Here is an 18,801-nt window from a genome sequence, read left to right on the forward strand (position 1 = left end):
GATTACCACCGGTTGTTTCAGAAATCAGTGAAGTATCAGCGAGAGAGGGCAAATGAACTTTCAGTTTGAGGGTGTAGTGTTCTTCACAACGCCAAGGCAGGGATGAATATCCCCAATCACTTTATTACAAAATATATCAAACATGCATAGAATTTTATGTATTTGTCAATTCTTTCTCCTCATTCTATTGCTTATTCTATTGATATAATTAGCTTATTAAATAAATTTACAATTTTTACGATCTGCCCAAAATTAGTTACTTTCTAATTTCCCCATCATAATGGCAGGGATAACTTCATCACAACTGAAATAGCAATTAAAGATTAATTGAAAATGCCTTAACCTTTAGAATACGAGTCACTTCAAATATTATAAACATTATGTGAACATGTAACATCTCAAATCCAACATGCATGTTTCCTACTTCGATGCCTTGGACATACGATGAACTTTGTGTCTTGATTTATTTTCTTAATTTTCGAGTCCAAAAAATAGTAGCAGTCCAGTCGATGTTTTTAGTTTCTTTAAGTATTATGCAAATATTGACCATGTTTAAGAATTCAAGCAAGGCCACCGAGTTATGTACAAACATAATCATTGGTGGCCATGCTTCCGCCTCAATGGATGACATGCTTCATTTTCACCGATATATATTTACATTTGTGATGTTTTATCAGCACGATAATAACCCTCCGAGCCTGTCAGTATCGCGATAAACTTCATAAAAGAGACTCATTCCATTTCAGAACTAAATATATTGCCATAACATTTGCGTCAGTGCACATTGGCGCGGATTGAACCATTTTCCGCTTGGAACATGTAGACACAACTAAAACAGTCAGAACACAAAGTAAATTAAGGAAAGGCGTACATATGCCTTCCAAAAAAAGTAATTTTAGTGAGAATGAACCCAATCAAATATTAGAGGCCCAGGCAGTATTTCACAGATTTGTTTCACAGACAGTTATGAATAAATGGCTTTAATAACATTTCCAAATTTCCAAGTTATTTACACCTTCAAAGCACCATCAAAAAAACATGAGGCCATTCTGTAATAATGTGGTATAATTACAGACTCTAAACCCATCATTTATCTTATATTGCTTCGATGAATAATCATCCTACTCTTACTCTGTGAACTTCCTTGTTCTTTTATCGACGCTATTGTCTGGAGAACATCTTCAGCCGCTCCTTCGTCAAGCAACTCCATGGTCATCTGAGAAAGAGGCAGTGAAGCAGGTGGCTCCCACAGAGGCACCCTCCGGCTCTTCTGATGTGTTAGGGTTTCAGCCCTACTCCCCACAATGCTCACAACCATCCCTTCTCTATCCATGTGGATGATACTACTTATACCCATTTCTGATTCAATCTCCCAGGTGACATCAGCAACACCAGGGAAGCCCGGCTTTCCCAGGCCCACTAAAGCTGATGTGTACATAATCAATACTAGTCTTTCTGTCATGATGATGAACTGGCCATCTGATTTCAAGGCCCTACACTTGACAAATAACTCGTCTTTGAGCCTGGAGGAGTCAGCCTGTGAAAGGGTAGATACCCCAATGGCCTCTTCCCAGGAGTAGGGTGAGAGGGGCAGGTCTCTGGCTAATGGCCTCGGTAGTCGCATTCGGAAACGTTTTGGTTGTTGGGGGCTGCTGAGTCTTTTTATGCTCAGAGCTGCTTTCTCAGTTGTTTCAAGTATGCTGACAGCTGGCCGTGCCACTAGCCCAGCGGCGCCTAAGGCTACCCCTGTTGTGTTAGATGATATTACTGGTTAGCTCAGTTGTTCGCGAAGACTGCGGTTGATTTTCAGAAAAAAATATTGTAACTGGTTTTGACTAAAGCGGAATAGTTAAAGAGATATCAGAAATACTGAAATATTTGAAAGAGAAAGGAAAACCAACTCCAACGGCCACAAGGTCTGACTAATTTGTAATTACTCATCATGGAATATCCTCATTTAATGCGAGCATGTTGAAAGAATTTGCCATTTATGAATATCATAATCAACTGACTATGCTACTTAATCTGAATGTGTTATTGAAGAAAAAAATATATAACGGGTAGGTTTTGACACAACAAGAATGAAAGTTAGAAATAATAAAAGAAATAATGAACATATTTGGAAGAACAACCAAAATGAACTCTATCCCATAGGTCAGCAAGACTCAATAGGAGCTGAAATATTTTGTATAGCCATCATAGCAAAGGGAAACGATTCACTATTTGTGAATGTCATAATTAATTGACCATGTAAGATTATCTGGATATATTATCGAAGAAAAATTATAAAAGAGTTGGTTTTGACAAAAAAGAATGAAAAAAACAGAAATACTGAAATATCTGGAAGAGAAAATTAAACCAACTCTACCCTGAAGTTCAACAGGGTTTAAAATGTGCCCTAATAATTTTTAATAAGCCATCATACAAATATTATTCATAAACGATAATTCAAATGATAGCAAATTGTTATCTTATAAAATGTGAGGGAAGGTCACCCAAGATCGGTGGTCCTCCCTACATGATTAAAATAAATTGAAAGTTATAAAACACCCTTGATCCACGGGGTCCCTACACCCTCTATTCACCTCCCTCTAAACCAAACTGAGGCTAAGCTCTCCACGTCGTGCACTAAACCGACCAGTGATGCCTCTCGTCCTTTGAAAATGACCTAGTTGCGGTGCAGCCATATTTCCTAGAGCACAGCAAACAGCCGTCCCTGTTCCTCTATCCTGTAGAGAGTCCCAGGAGTCCCCTGTGGAGATATCCGGCCCTGTCGTAGGTTGGCTGGCCATGCTGCTGCGCGAGTGGGCATCCAAAGAAAAGATAGGAACAATATTCTTTACCCTCTTTAGCCATCTCTTCCGTAGCTGCCAGTTTGTGGCCTTGAGGCAACCCCCTGTTAAAGGCAGACCCATGTACCTTATGGGTAATGCTTCTATTGGTGTTCCCAAGGCCCTGGAACACAAGGACTCCTTGTTTGATGGTAGACCGAAGCCTAAGAAAGTTGATTTGGTACAGTTGATGTGAAGTCCTGAGCAGTCTGCAAATAGGTCTAACAGGGTGGGGAGACTTGTGGCCTCCACTAAACCCTCTATAAGAAAGATTTTGCTGTCTGGGTTGTGCTTAGACAAGGATGTCCACTACAAGAACAAAAAGCAGTGGCGTTAGGGGGCACCCCTTTGTGGTAGGATCCATCCTTCCTTGGGGCGCCCATTCTGTAGGAAAGTCTCTTTGCCCCATAGATGTCCACAGGAAGTCCCAGACTAGGGAGTCATATGCCTTTGCGAAATCCACCTTACACATAAAACCCTTGGTCTTCTTTCTTTTCCTGCTGCAAATATCTCTGCTGCAACTCCATCACCATTCGCCAACTATATCCCTAGAATGACTGCAGACTAGAATGGTCCAACAAGCTACCCAATCATATACCTTAGCCGGTTAGCCAAAACCTTGGCTATGATGAGATATAAAGAGTTACACAACAGGACTAGCCCAAAATCCCCCACATAAATGGCCCCTTGGCATGTTGATATGATAACTAGGAAGGAATGGTTTATTCTCTCCATCTCGTAGTTTCCTTGCCACACCTCCTTGAACATGCCCATAACCTCTATCTTGACCATCTCCCAGAATGCAGTAAAAAAGAATAGTGGGATGCCATCTGCCCTGGGGCCCCTTACCTGTTCAGCCCCTTAATGGCCATCCTGATCTCTTCCTTAGGAAGGGCCTCACCAACTCCCCCTGTTGCATTGTCATCAACCAACTTGCTCTCTGACACTCCAATCTCTATTTATTCTGTCCCCTCTTCATGAAAAGGTTGTGAAGTGTTTGGCCAATGCTCTACTGACTGCTGGAGCTCCCACAAACTCCCCTTTCCCCACCTGTACCCTCAATATCTGGTTTACTCTCCTTCGTCCATTGACTATGAGCAGGAAGAACCTCGTGTTTGCATCTCCCTCCACCCACAGCTGCCTCGATTGCTACACCCAATCCATATCCACCTTCATATCTTCCTTTGCTCTTGTCGTTTGGAGTCCCCGCCACTCTTTCACCTTTTCTTTCGATAGAATTTTGTTATCTTTCAGGTCATCAAAGTTCTTGATTTAGGCTTAGGCGTCAAGGTATGTACTGTTATGTGCCTGTATTTCTTGAGAGTCACCTGCAGGTCTATCGCAATGTCTCCTTGTCCAATCCATGTGGATACCTCAAGAAATACAGGCAGCACATTTGGGAGGTCTATCGCAATGTGGTCCACCATGACCTGTTACCCCCCCATTCTTTCTAGGCTTGGTAGCATCTGCTTTTGGGGGGGGGGGGGAGTAGACATACTGACAGCTGAGAGCCTTGTATGTCCCTTCTGGGCCTCAGAGATCAACCACCAGCGGTGCACAAAGGCCCTCAAGTATCCCCCTCCAGCAACAATATGCTTGGGTCTCTGGACGTTATCCGAGAGATTGCCCCAAAGCTGCCCAAAAGGCCTGACTGGTGCCTCCATACCAGCCTTTTTCTGTGGCCCATTGGCATGCCTCGAGCTTCTAATATAACAACGGGATGAATCTCTTGCACTGTCCCATCTGCCGGACATTACCATTCGATATCTTCACCCCCCCCCAATGTCAAAATCCAGCCCCACACTGTAATAAGGTGGTATTTACGGGAAAGACTGTTGCTGGACCTGGTGCTATATGATGTGGAGAATTGTATATCCTTTTGGTTCGGTATGAAGTAGAGGGAAAAGAGGCCATGCTGGCCGGGCATTTAATTTTCACAGACATATATATTATTATTAATTTTTCTTTGATCACCGATTTCTGGTGATCTTCCCTATTTTCTTTCAAAAAAAGGAAAAAAAAATAGTTCCCCCGAATAGATTTACCATCTATGAATATCATAATCAAGTGATTATGCTACTTAATCTGAATATATTGCTGAATGAAAAAATGATCCAAAAGGGTTGGTTTTGAATCGAGATGACAGGAAAAGAAGAGAAAAAAGCTAACTCTTCCTGAAGTTGAACAGCATCTAAAAGGTATCCTAGTAATTTGTACTAAGCCATCATAGGAACATTATTATTAATCAATAATTCAGATAACAGCATAATTGACAATTTTACCATAGATGAATATCATAATCAACTGAATATGCTATTTAATCTGGATATGTTGTTGAATTGAAAAAAAGAATAAAAGGTTGGCCTTGATAGAAATACTGCAAATATTTGGCAGATAAAAAAATTTCAGTGCTATTATTCAGGTTTACAAAGCCTAGAAGGCGTAAAACAAATTTTTACTAAGGTTTTTTTTTGAATAACGAAAGAGGCGGTCACTCGAAAAGGGTCGGTAACCACCCGCCGATTGCATGCCTTAAGCCGTGAGGCTCTATTACAGAGGGGTTTATCCTCTCCCCTCTCTTTTCCCGACTCAGGGGAACCAAGCTGCCAGAAGTCCTTCCACCTTGTGGGCTAGCCCATCACTGCCAACGCTTTCTGTGGCATTTTTGTAGCGCCATATTCCCCAGACCACTGCCAACGCTTTGCCCCCTGCTTCTCATTGTCTAGAACCGAGTCTTTGTATTGAGTCCTAGAAGGCTTCCTCTGATGTCGGGTTTACCGCCGTCTGAGTTCGAGTAGCCCAAATTGTGCGAGCGAGAGGGCATTCGAAGAATAGGTAATTACAATCCTCTTCTCCTCCTGCGCACAATACGCATTCCGTCAGTGCGTCGGGATACATCTTCTTTCGGAAGACACAGGTCGTCACTCTTTTTTGAAACACAAGCCACCCGAAGATCTTCACTTTCAGAGGGACCTCTAGGTGCCGTATCACTTGGCATGTGTGCGCCATCTCTATATTTTCTATGTTTGCCAGACGGATTCCCACATAGGCTTTCCTCACTGTAAAAGGGGGCATTGGACCAATCCCAGTGTCTCTATGTCAAAGCTGATGCAATGCTTGGTGCATGTCCAAAAGCTCTGTTCATCTTTGGGCTGACAGAGCGCCCACAAACCTCGGGTTCCATGTGCCATCCCAACACTCTCCCACTGTGCCCTCAGGGCATTGTGCTAGGACTGATAACTGTGGAAATGCTGCTCGCAAATGGCCACATGTCGACCAATGATCTGTCCAAAAACAAAATAGCGAGCCATCTCCTATTCGGACTGAGAAGAATTTCCAAACTTTGGGAAATATTTGTCTAAGTCCTTGCCCGAATGGGGACGCCCCTGACTGGAGCTGATTTCTCGTCCTAGTTTAGACCTTTTCCATAGTTGTCTCTCAAGATTTGACTGACTTGATCCTCGCTTGGCTGCATCATCCTTGTCACCCACTTCGTTAATAGCGCCGTATTCATACTTTGGGTATGCAGAACACTTAGTCCTCCTTGGTTGCAGGGTTTGCAGATGGTATCCCATGAGACCAGTGCCATTCCTCGGCTCTAGTCCATTCCAGGTCCTCTTCAAAAGAACTTTCTCATCAAGCATGCAAATCTTTGGCTGACTCCGATTGGCATCCTGTACACCGGGAGATAGAAGACGGGAATAGCTGATAGTACTGACCTCAGCAGCACCAGCCGGCCCCCTCTAGATAACACTTTAGCTTGCCAACCTTTCAGCCGTCTCTCGACCTTCTCTATCACCGGCTGCCAGTCTGCTTCTTCAAACACCCTCTGGTCAATGGCAGTCCCAAATATCTCATAGGGAGACTGTCGATTGGTGTACCCAAAGCCTCTGCGCACTGAGTCTCCTTCTCTTGAGAGAGACTGGATCCCATAAATGCAGATTTGACCCTGTTTATGCATAAGCCCGAGAAATCTGCAAACAGATCGAGGAGCGTGGACAGATTTTTTGCCGCCTCCATGGAGCCTTTGATAAAAAAAATCGTGTCATCGGCATACTGCAATAATGGTATGCCCTTAGGGTGGCTCTGTGTTTGGTACCCCCTCAATAGATGGTGTGCGCAAGCCAGGTTTGTACATGCGGCCAGTGCATCTGCCGCCAGTGCAAACATAAGGCGTGCCAGCGGACACCCCTGTCTCACTCCTCTTTGATGTTGTATCTGCCGCCTTCCGGTTTCCCGTTCACCAATACTGAGAAGGAATGTGTCGTAATGCATCTTTTCATCCACGTGATCTATTCCCTTGGAAAGCCCCTTCATTTCATGGATGCCCACAAGAATCCCCAGTCTAGGGTGTCATATGCCTTGGCAAAATCGACCTTCCACATGAAGCCTTTGATTTTGTGTCGCTATGATCTCTCCTGCTGCGACACAACTGTCGACCAACTGACACCCGGGAATGAATGCCGACTGGGATGATCCTACGAGTTCCCCTATCAGCCCTCTCAGTCTGTTAGCTAAGACCTTTGTGATGATGAGATATATGGAGTTGGATAGAGAGATTGGGCGGAAATCCTCAATTCTTTCGGCGCATTGCTGCTTAGGTATGAGGACCAGGTAGGCCTTGTTTAGTCTCTCCATGCTGCCCCTCCCTTGGTGGAATTCCTCCAGTGTGGCCATCACTTCTGGCCTCACCAGCTCCCAGAATTCTTTGTAGAAGAAAACTGGCATACTGTCCGGGCCAGGTGCTCCTCGCCGTTGAGACCTTTGATTGCCGCTTTGACCTCTTCCTCCAAGAAAGGTCGAATGAATTCCGTTTTGTGGGAGGGATCCAGTAGCCAAGCCCCCCTACCACACCATGTCCACGAATTACGCCTTCCCTTGTAAAATTGTCCGAAATGGTCTGCAATTGCCTTTCCCACCAGTTGCGTGCCAACATGCTCTTGGCCTCCCACTTTCACTTTCCATATGTTGTTTGACCGATGTCTCCTTTTTGCGGCCAAGTGGAAGAATCTTGTATTCGCATCTCCTTCCTGCAGCCATACTTGTCTGGATCGTTGTCTCCAATCCATCTCAAGCTTCTTGTCCTTCGCTCAAGTGTTTCTTCTTCGACCAGGAATCGTGTGTCCTCGATGTCGTCCAATGTTTTGATTTTGGTCAGGGCTTCGTTTCTCCTTATCTTTCTTTGTCCGTGCACTCGTTTACGAAACTCCACCAAATGTCGTTGGAGTGCCTGCAGCTTGGCAGCTAATGGTCCCGCTTCAGATTGTAGACTGGGTTGTGATAGCCATGTGTCTCTCACCTCTTCCTTGAAGCCCGCCTCTAGGAGCCACAGATTTGTTCATCTTGAGATACGTGGTTTGGGCGCTTCTTTGCTGGTCCATGATATCGGTGTATGATCGGACATGGGACGCGGAAGTAACCTCACTTCCGTTAGCGGGAAACGTTTGGCCAGCTCCACAGAGCATAGGAATCTGTCTAGGCGCGACATTTTGTTACGTCTCCTTGCGCTTCTCCATGTGTATATGCAATCAGAAGGCCCTATTTCTTGTAACGATGTCTCGGCAATGAAAGCCCAAAAGTCTTCTGAATTGGTGTCTTGCCCTCCGGCTTCATTCAGCCGGTCCCCTGCCTCTAAAGTCACGTTAAAATCTCCCCCCAGTAACATTGGGCACCCGCTGAAAGTATTGGTTAATTCAACCAACTCTCTCCATAAGCCCTTTCTTCGTTGTACATTGGCTGGGCCGTAAATTGAGGCTATGAAAATTTCGGAGTTGTCGTTCATGCACTTAAATTTGGCTGCTGCTGCAAACTGTCCAGTCCATGTGGCCATTTTTGTGAACAAGGCCTCATTCCATGCTACTAGCACTCCGTCGTATCGTCCAACTGCGTTTACTGCTAGAAACCCTTCCAGGAAACCTCTGCCCACATCGTTCCGCTCTGTTGCCTTGCACCGTTCTAGCTTGGTTTCTTGTATGCATACCGCTGTTGCCCCCCATTCACTTAGGTAGCCTCCCACTGCTCGCCGCCTCCCTTCATCCCGAAGACGTCGAACGTTCCATGATATGCACTTCATGGTGAGCTACCTTTGCCCCTGTTGTTGTCCTGAGTCATCTCCTGCCCCATGGTTGATGCTATCATTATGGCCCGGGGTGTCCTCACCGGCAGCTCCTCAGTGGTTCTATGTTGCGCCACGGACTCTGTGCTACATCCCGCTAGACGGATCCATGACCTCCTGGCCTTTATCCCGTGGCGCGTTGTCAGCCTTCCTTCCGCTCTCTGCTCTGATGTTATTCTTGGTCACAATCTCCGCCGCTAGAAGCAGTCGCTCGTTTTAGCCTGCCCTGGCTCATGCGACAATTCTCCTATCTTTATGAATGCCAAATTTCTTGCACTTGTAAACGAGACTAGCAGGACTTTGCTCTCCTTTTTTGTTCAGCCTCGTGCGCCTGCCCACTGTGCTGCTGCAGCGTGCTGTCTCGGCTCCTCTTTCTGTCATAACCTCATTTGACGGGTGTAGCCCTTCCGGACGAGTGGGACCTTCTATCTCGTGTCCTTCTGCTGCCTCTCCCGGGAGAGTCGATCCGTTTGGACTCTCTGAGCTGTCTCCCTCCCTTGTCTCTAATGGGAGTGTCCCTGCCGCATCTTGGGCCTCGAGCATCTAGTACTCCGGAACGGTGTGGTGGGCGCTGTTTGTGTTGTTGTAGGCCCTTCGATTCACGCCTGTTAGGTTGTGCTCCGTCCCTGCTAAGGCTGCGGGCCTGGGGCGTCCCGGCTTGCCTTCCTCCTCCTTGCCGGGCGTTGATTCCTTTACTAAAGGCTGAGCAATCGTTTGTACTATGCCAGTCCCGTCCGAAGGTCTCTCCATCAGTGGCAGCGGCGGTGGCGGCATCGCTGCAATTCTTACTTCGAAGATGCCCTCCGGGCCCCGTAAGTTTAGGATTGGTGGTGGGGATGTTGCGTGGGCCCCTTCCACCTCCAGGATCACCTTGTTTGGGTCTCCTGACTCCAGTCCGTCGGATATGATGCGCCTCAAGGTGCCCAAAGGGCATACCAACGCCGCCAGCGCCTGTCCTATCCTGTATCCCATCGGGAAGCCACGGGCTTCAATAATAGCTATGTTTAGGGGTCTCCAAGATGATCCATCCCCTGGCAATACACGGCGCCATTTTATCAGCCCTCCTCCGGCCTCCTGCTCTCCCATCCAATCATATCGTTATGAGCTGCCTTGGGGGCTCCTCCTAGGAAGAACTTGCCACACTCGAGGGGCCATACTTCTAATTTGTCCAGGTCTGGGAATTTTGCTGACAGTCCCCGCCGTACTTCGCTGATTTCTGGGGTTCCTTGAGAGGCCTCCCCCACTAGGCAGCTCATGTGTGCCCCCTGTTGGCTGCTCATGTCATTGGTCGGCAGCCGAGCATTTGCCTCTGCGTTTTGGGCTGTCTCGTCCTCCGCGACAACGGGGGATTGAGACTTGGCTTCTTCTCTGTCTCTTCTAGGGCAGTCTACTTTTCGGTGTCCCACCCCTCTACAGTTGAGGAATACAATGCTTCCCCCACACTCCCTTGCTATATGCCCGCTTCTCAAACATCTATAGCAGCATCGGTTGTTTCCTACTTCATTTTTCTGGCCGGGATGGTGCATGATTCTTCTTTTCCTTGGCCCCAGTGCCACCCATCCGTCAATCTCCTCTGCTTTCCGTGCTTGTGTTTCCCCACCCATAAGGGCGGCTGCATATCACAGCCTAGGCCTCTCCCTTTATTTTCGGTGTTCTGCCGGCTCTCCGTCCCTTCGGCCTTGACTGTAGCTCGGGTTGATTTCATCTTCAGGAGGTGGGGTCGGGAGATGTCTTGGTTGCCACTGCCCACTCTCCTCCTGTCTGAGCTTCTGGGAAGGCCTCCAAGTTTATGTTGCTTCAAAGCGTCTTCTTCCGAGAGCCTCTATGACTCATCTCTACACCGGGTAGAAGATCCGAGCCGACCAACTCCATGGTTTGCCTGTTCAGTGATGTGGACGACGCGGGGAGGGCGCTTTCTCCCGGTTTCGTGACAAAGCTCTCCCTCATGACCTTACTCCTCCCCCGGTCTTGTGGGGGATTCATCGGCCTTGTTCCGGACTTCGCGAGGTCTCCCTGAGTCTGCTTCTTCTGCTTCTTTCAGTGGCGCCAAGTTTTCCACGGCCCAGCTCCTGCCCAGTGTGTCTCATCCGCGACTTGTCCCAATCACGCAGCCAGTCTTCATCGCTCCCACCTTCCGCGACCAGTCCCGATCGTGCGAAATCCCTTTCACGAGCTTACTCTGACAATGCCCTGGACTCCCTCGCACGACCCCGTTCTCCCCCATCCTTCGGGATCGCGAGATCTTGCTCCCGCTTCGCTGCTTGTGCGATTCTGCTCTCCTACATCGCAACCTTGTGCCTTCTGTCTGGGAAGCGTTTTGATCCTGAGTCCTTCTAACTTCTCCTAAGAGCCTCTGTGTAGTTCTTCGCTGCCTCTGGATACTTCTGTTGCTTGAACAATCTGTTACCCTTCTCGCTTTCTTCATCAACTTGCTTCGGATCATACTGTTCTTTTTGTTCTAGCTCTCTCTTGGATTTCTCCGCTTCCGTCCATTTCTTCAAAGTTTCGGGATTTTGGTGCTCCGTCAATGCTTTTTGGAGAGACTCGATGGCGATGTCATAGTCTTTAGAGGAATTAGCCTTTTCACTAATGCAGTTCCCTTCCTTGTAAAAGCCCATGTAATCATCTTGAGTTCAGACCGCAGCTCTCTCCCCCTTTCGACAGCCTTGTCACAGTCTTTTATGCAGTCCTCGTAATTTTCCGTTTTCAAGTAGACGGCTGCTCTGTTCGTGAGAAACGAGATGTCTTCGTTGTCCAGCTCCAACGCCTTCCTGTGCAATGCTTGATCACCGTTTCAAAATCTTTCTTCTTGTAAGCGTCATTCCCCGCGTCCTTCTCCTTCTGGGCTTTCACCTTCCTCTTCCTCGAATCGTCTTCCTCCACTGGCAATTTCATCATCTTTCTTCTTGTCACAGTCTCCACGGCTCCTCTTCCAAATTCATAGCCTCCTGCTCCATAGCATCCACCACCTTCATCTTCATCCTCTGCCGTGGGGGGGAGGGGGTGACTGCAACTGTGGCAGGGAGGTCCGCCTTGGGGGGGTGTGGGGGGGCGGGGGATGGGTGGCGCCCGCGGCAGGGAGGTCCACACTATGGGGCGCGCCAGCGGCAGGGAGGTCCGCCGTGGAGGAGGTGAGGGGGGTGGTGCCCGCGGCAGGAGGTCCAGCGGGGTTGGGTGAAACTGCGGCAGGGAGCTCTGCCGGGGAATTTTTTTTTGAAGGTATCATACAAAGATTGTCATTATTAATCAATAATTCCGACAATAATATTTTGAATGGGTTGGTTTTGATTAAAGAAGAATATGAAAAGACTACTACCAGAAATACTTATTTGTAGGGGAAAGCAAAAAATATCATAGGGAAGTAATTATTAGTCAATAATTCCAATGATAACATATTGAATAAGATAATAAGTAATATATCTTATTGAATATGTAAGGTAATAATGAGAAGAAAACCTGAGTAAAAGCGCTAGCCAAAATAGAAACGAGAGACAGGGAAGTCAGTTTGATAAGCAAGAAATGTTATTCTCACCTGATATAATTCCAGGAAGTCCATGTTTCTCAGCACCCCTTATGGGAGACTGGAGAAGCCCAGTTAGACCCTGTAGAACAGTGAGGATATTCCTATTAATAAATTGTGTAAAACAGTAGAAATGCGTAATGGATGATTCAAATATGATTACAAATACCTCCAAAACGTCATCCACTATGCCTTTGCCTTGAGAATCTTGAATATTCTTCTGTTTCTCTATTTTCTCATCGACATGGCCATCAAAAGTTAAGGTGACAATACCCTAAATGGAGAAATATTAATTACTGAGTTTCGATCTCTGTTATATGATAAATGTCCCAGCTGAAGGAGGATTGCACAGAACCTTGTGAACAGCTTTACTGAACTGTGAAGCAGCACTGCTCATGGCATAAATGGTACTCCCAATGAGACTTTTTGAGCCTCGCGCCACTCCTGTAATAAGTCCAGCGGGACTCTACAGTGAAATGATCAGTCACTTCAGGTTCCATACCGACACAAAGAACTGTCAAAAGTTCTACTACCTGGACAATTCCTTTTGAAGAAACATGGAGAAAATCCTTTATTCCTATCCCGAGATTTCTTGCGAAGCCCATTGGATTTCCAATCAAACCAGCAGAGCCAAAAATCTGTGGCAGAGATGAGATAAACATTACCATGAGAATGTATTTACCATATTGCATTAAAAATTTATGTAAATATTTGATGGAGATTGTACCTTGTACATCTCATGTAAGAGTTGCTTTGTGTAGTGCTTGGCAACAATTTCGTGGATTGACTCATGACTAGCCATGAAATTGGTTAGAATTAGCTCCTTAAGATGAATTGGAACGCCTTCGACGTCAGCAAGGCTCATCAGGCCACTCTGTATATTGACTCGTCAACAACAAGTCTCTTCATAAGCACTGATCATTATAGTCATAAAAGTTGAAAAATATGACACAACAAAAACGGATTTCTCTTGAATCTATCCCTATCTTATAACATTTCTAAGAACTATGAACACTGCAAATGATTCGATGTTATTCACAGCACTTTTTTTTAAATGCTGTGCATGATTCATTTAAGAGAGAAAGGGAGACAACTGCTGTTAAAGGGTAAAATTTTCTGAGCGTCCAAGGCTCCGAAAATTCATGCCTCCTTTTTCTTTTTATAAGAAGTAGAAATAGGACTGAATATAAAATTTGAGATTTTCGACCAAATATTTTAATTGGACCTTACCTGGAAAGCCGCACTTCTTGCATAAAGAGAGGATTCTGTTTCAAGCAGGTCATCTTTCTGGACTAACCACGGATTGCTGGAAAAACTGCAACATAATGATAGATTCAATTAAAAGATGACAAGGAAAACCAAATGAGACACATCGTCAAACCTTAAAGCCAGTTCAATTGGTGCCAGTTCAAATTTCTCAATATATATCCTTTTCTGATGCTTTGCCAGTAGATATTTTCTAATGCCAGGCTCTTGTGGAAGTCGGTGCTTGTAGTTTTTATCAAGATACTTATCCCTAACAGCCTGCTTCTCCCAAATCAATGATACAGCTCTTGAAAATGCAAGAATTTTCAGAAGGAGAAGCTCCTCAAGCTCCATTGAGAGGGGCGCAAACCTGAATCCGAATTAAAAAATACTCGGACAATTTAAAAAGAAGCAAATATTTTTAAAAGTCTACCTCAAAGATAAGTATTTGAAGGAAAGAAAAGAGGACTCCTCCCTCCATCGGGAAAAAGCAAAGAAGAGGTCTGAGTCATGTGTGTCACCACAGACATTAGATGCCGTCCGATTGCCGATATCTCTTGTCGATGTATTTCTACGGCCGTGACTAAAATACAAAAGAATAGGAAATGGTGCATCAGGCAGTTGATTATCAATCTGCAATGATGATATCTGAAATGAAAACTTTTGTTTTTCAGAGTTCTGCATCAGAATCAGAGTTGTCTCCTTTGCGCTCACATAGATGAGTTCCTGCAGCCATCAAGTCAAATTTGTTGCATCGGGAGAGGTACATTGTTGTGATGAATTAAGGATGTCAGTACCTGTGGTGAAGAGTTAATTAAGGATATCCCAATGAAGGGGAGACTCAGTATTATCTTCTCACTGATGAAGTCACCATTCCTTCCATCTTGTTGGCTTAACTTGTTTTTCCTGTTTGCTTCAGAGGGGTGAACTTCTTTGATATCTTTCGGACTGTGGAACCGAGAATCTGCAATGCTGAGGACCTGTAGGTAGAAAAAAGAAAAAAACTGAGTGGTGAAAGCTTCCCAACCAAGTGTTTAAGTCAGTGGAGATATGGTATTGTGGAGGTAACCTTTGTCGCCCCTTCAGCACGTACAGCAATAGAGAATTTCCTTTCTGGTTTCTGTGATGGAGATCATGAAAGAACATGCATATTAGCTACGGGAGATTAAATTTAGGTAATACTACTCTGACTTAACTTTTTTATCTTCCTTTTCATCTTAATCTAAACATAATTGACAGAACATGAAGACTGAAAAGCTATCGTTTGCACACGATGACGTATATCATCATCACCATCCAAACCCTGTCATCTTCGTTGTCATTGGTCATCATCCTCCACTTGAGGGACTGGTGGCGCTTTCATAATCATCGTCATCATCATAATCCTGATTGCAGGCAGATGAATGATGACAATCACAATGATTTCGTCATTGTTTCTAGTCATCTGAGTGAGCTTAATGGAGGGGAAGTGATGAGAGGCGATCACAAGACAAAGCCATTATCATTATTGTCATTCTCATACCACCTGCGAATGAAAGCTGATGATGATGATGCAGATGATGATGATGATGATGATGATGATTTTCAAAATGGCTTCGTGGCAATGATAAATGATGGGGATAATGACGACCTGTCATAATCTTGGCATTGTCATTCGTGATGACAAACACTATCACCAATCCACAACGTGTATATTTTTTTCATTGTTATGTTGGAGAATTGCCGTTATATTGATGTAGCCCAAGAGAAACTATACGAATGTAAAGTATCTGAGTTCTGCATCATGAGCAAGATAGTGACATCTATATACAGGGGAACTATCCTACTTGATAATAACGGAAGTACCCCTGATGTGGGTTGGAGATTGAAAATGGGGAGGGAAACATCTATAAATAGATGGAGAGTACCCTACTTGATAATTTAGAGAATATCCTTGATGTGGTTTGGGGATTGTAACATGGGAGTGAAGATTCTATAAACGAGACTATCCAACATAATAATAATGAAAATACACCTGATGTGGGTTGGAGATCATAACAGTTTCTCATACCTCCAAAGACGATGCTAAGCATACAAGCGGGAATTCCTTCACATCGTCTAGATTATAAGTCCCCAGAATGTGCTCTCCAGGCACCTGTCAGCAGAAGGCATGAGAAACAATTACGAGTATTCTTTCCTTACCATAGCCTTGAGAAATAGAAGATAAACCCGACTTCTATGACAAGACGATGAGGGCAGCAAGGTTCGTCCCAAGCATATTGGCAAGATGAATACGGGTGCAAGACCATTTCAACTGTTTCACACTTCTGCTGGTATATTCGGAGTCTCTGAAAATACAGAAACACATCATATGTGAGGCATGAACAAGTGTAGAAGACTCAACATTATCCATTAATTTTCAGTCCATTTTTTTTAATCCTTTTTTTTGTTTTTTTGAAAAAGTTTAAGGCGGTCACCTGCAAAGCAGTAACCGCCCAAGAAATACATTTCGAACCCTAAAGCCCTATTCATACATGATCGACCTCCCCCCCCTCCATACACATCTCGACGGAACCATGTGCCATGAGGCCGTCAACCTCATGGATGAGCCCGTTTGTTGAAGCCTTCCTCTCCCTAAAGATCACTTTGTTTTTGTGTAGCCATATTCCCCAAAGCACTGTCATCGCTCGGCCCCCCTGTTCTCTTTGTCTAGGACCGGGTCTCTGTATGAACCTTTGATGTCCCATTCACCGAACCTGTGCTTCGGTGGCCCAAACCATGCGTGCAAAAGGACACTCGAAAAATAGGTGGTTGCAGTCCTCGTTGCCTCTAGTGCATAGAGTACAGGCAAACAATGTATCCGGATACATCCTGTTAGGGAAGATGTGGTCACTAGTCTCTTGCGATGCAAGAGCCACCCAAAAATCTTTACCTTTAGTGGGACCTTTAGGGGCCAGATGGCTCGAGAAGCCTGAGTAGTCGTTTGATCCTCGTTTCCCTGACGAATCCTCATCATTCTGACCTCAATAGCACCAGCTGGCTGTCTCTGGACAACATCTTGGCTTGCCATCCTTCCTACCACCTTTCGACCTTCTCTACCACTGGCTGCCAGTCCACCATAGTCATCCTCCATCTGGTCAATGGCAGGCCCAAGTATCTCATAGGTTGTTTTGCAATCAGTGTACCCAATGCCTCTGCACATTGCGTCTCTTCTTCATGACAAAGCCCATTGGTCACGAAAGCTGAATTGGCCCAATTGATTCGTAAGCAAGAGAAGTCTGCAAACAAGTCGAGTAACGTGGACAGATTGTTCTCCCGAGCCTTCTACAAAAAGGGTAGTGTCGTCTGCATACCGCAACGGAATACCTTTTGGGTAGCTTGGTGTCTGATATCCGCTCAAGAGACCATGTGAGTATGCTGGTGAATGTGGCGAGTGCATCTACTGCTAGGAAAAATAGTACGGGTGCAAGCGGGAATCCTTGCCTCACCCCTTTTTGCGGTTGGATATGCCCAACTTCCGGTCTTTCGTTCACCAGCACTGAGGAGTGTGTTGTAATGCATCTTTTCACCCATGTGACCCATTCTTTTGGGAAGCCCCTCCTTTTCATTGATGCCCAAAGGAAGCCCCATGATCCCGTGTCTTTTCCATGTAGCTAAGATCTCTCTTCCCGCAAGAGTACTATCGACCAAAAACCGACCTAGTGTAAATGCTGATTGAGCTGGTCCTACAATCTCCCCAATCACTTTTCTCAACCTGTTTGCGAAGAACTTTGCAATGATTGAGTAGATGGAGTTGGAAAATGAAATTGGTCTGAAATCCTGGATTTTTTCAGCGCCTTGTTTTGGTAGGAGAAACAGGTATGCGTTGTTTTTATTCTCTCCATACTGCCTGTTTCTTGGAGGAACTCTTCAAGCGTGGCCATCACATTTGGTCGCACCAACTCCCAAAACTCTTTGTGAATGAACACTGGCAAACAGTCCGGGCCTAGCTCCCCTTCGCTATCGAGGCCATTAATTGCCTTCTTGACCTCTTCCTCAGAGAAGGAATGAATCGGCTCATCTTGCCGCACTACATCTACCAGATGCATCGTCCTTTCTTGTAAAAAGCGCGAATGTGATCTGCGATTGTGCAACCCATGGACTGCGATCCAACATGTTCTTGGCTTCCCACAGTCAATTTCCAAATATTATTGGTCCACCATCTACCATTTGCTGCTAGGTGGAAAAATCTCATATTCGCATCTCCTGATTGTAGCCACAGTTGTCTAGAACTTTGTCTCCAGTCCATCTCAAGCTTCTTGTCTTCCACAGTAACCACACCAGTCCACTTCATTCCTGTGATTCTTCTTCCATGTACCATGTATCCTCAAGGTCGTCCAATTGTTTGATTCTGTACAAGGCCTCGCTCCTTGTCATCTTTCTGTTCTGATGTATTACCTGCATAACTCCACAAGGTGGCATGGTAGCTCGTGAATTTTGGCGGCTAGTGTTTCCTGCTCAGATCTATGTTGGGGCTGTGATGACCACTTCTTCTTCACCTCTTTTTTCAAGCCAGCTTCCCCTAGCCACAATCTGTCTAACTAGAGGTGGGACTCCTGATCGCCTGATTCGTTTCCAGCCCATACGATCAGTGTATGGCTTGATATTTGGCGGGGGAGTAATTTCATGTCCGCTAAAGGGAACCGCTCTACCAGCTCTAGTGAGCACAAAACCAATCCAAACGCGAGATCCTGTTGCGGCCCGTTGTGCTTCTTGGAGTGATGTCTCTGAAATGGATGCCAAAAAATCCTCTGAATCAGCGTCTCTCCCTCCAGCATTGTTTGGTCAGTCTCTCGCTTTAATGTCACATTAAAGTCTCCATCCAACATGGGGCACCCTTGGAATGTGTTACTAAGATCTGCCAACTCCCACCATAACTCGTTTCTCCATTGGGCATTGGTTTGGCCGTATACCAAGGCTACAACCATCACAAAATTGTCTGTCATGCACTTCAGCTTGGCTTCTGCAGCAAACTGCCACGTCCACATAGTCACTATTAAGAAAATAGCCTCATTCCATGGCACCACCACTCCCCCAAACTGCCTGAGTTGACCACAAGGAAACCCTCAAGG

At 45.5% G+C, this 18,801-nt stretch overlaps 1 protein-coding gene across 6 annotated transcripts in view; it reads right to left on the reverse strand.

The window, feature by feature from the left end:
- Positions 1-964: 964 nt before the first annotated feature.
- The window catches only part of LOC144714805 (vacuolar protein sorting-associated protein, putative (DUF1162)), a 105,189-nt gene continuing 87,352 nt past the window's right edge, over positions 965-18,801 (reverse strand). For all 6 annotated transcript variants that reach the window (XM_078589595.1, XM_078589597.1, XM_078589596.1 and 3 more), the window contains exons 35-47: positions 15,925-16,038; positions 15,762-15,845; positions 14,781-14,831; positions 14,509-14,691; positions 14,145-14,437; positions 13,848-14,081; positions 13,697-13,781; positions 13,194-13,340; positions 13,000-13,104; positions 12,822-12,932; positions 12,636-12,740; positions 12,479-12,548; positions 965-1,746 (exon numbers count right to left, since the gene is read on the reverse strand). In XM_078589595.1, the coding sequence (XP_078445721.1) occupies positions 1,091-1,746; positions 12,479-12,548; positions 12,636-12,740; positions 12,822-12,932; positions 13,000-13,104; positions 13,194-13,340; positions 13,697-13,781; positions 13,848-14,081; positions 14,145-14,437; positions 14,509-14,691; positions 14,781-14,831; positions 15,762-15,845; positions 15,925-16,038 (2,238 nt within the window). In that variant the 3' untranslated portion in view covers positions 965-1,090. The remainder of the gene's footprint in view (positions 1,747-12,478; positions 12,549-12,635; positions 12,741-12,821; positions 12,933-12,999; positions 13,105-13,193; positions 13,341-13,696; positions 13,782-13,847; positions 14,082-14,144; positions 14,438-14,508; positions 14,692-14,780; positions 14,832-15,761; positions 15,846-15,924; positions 16,039-18,801) is intronic.

The sequence above is a fragment of the Wolffia australiana genome, chromosome 18 (assembly GCF_029677425.1).
Source record: "Wolffia australiana isolate 7733 chromosome 18, ASM2967742v1".
Classification (NCBI taxonomy): domain Eukaryota; kingdom Viridiplantae; phylum Streptophyta; class Magnoliopsida; order Alismatales; family Araceae; genus Wolffia; species Wolffia australiana.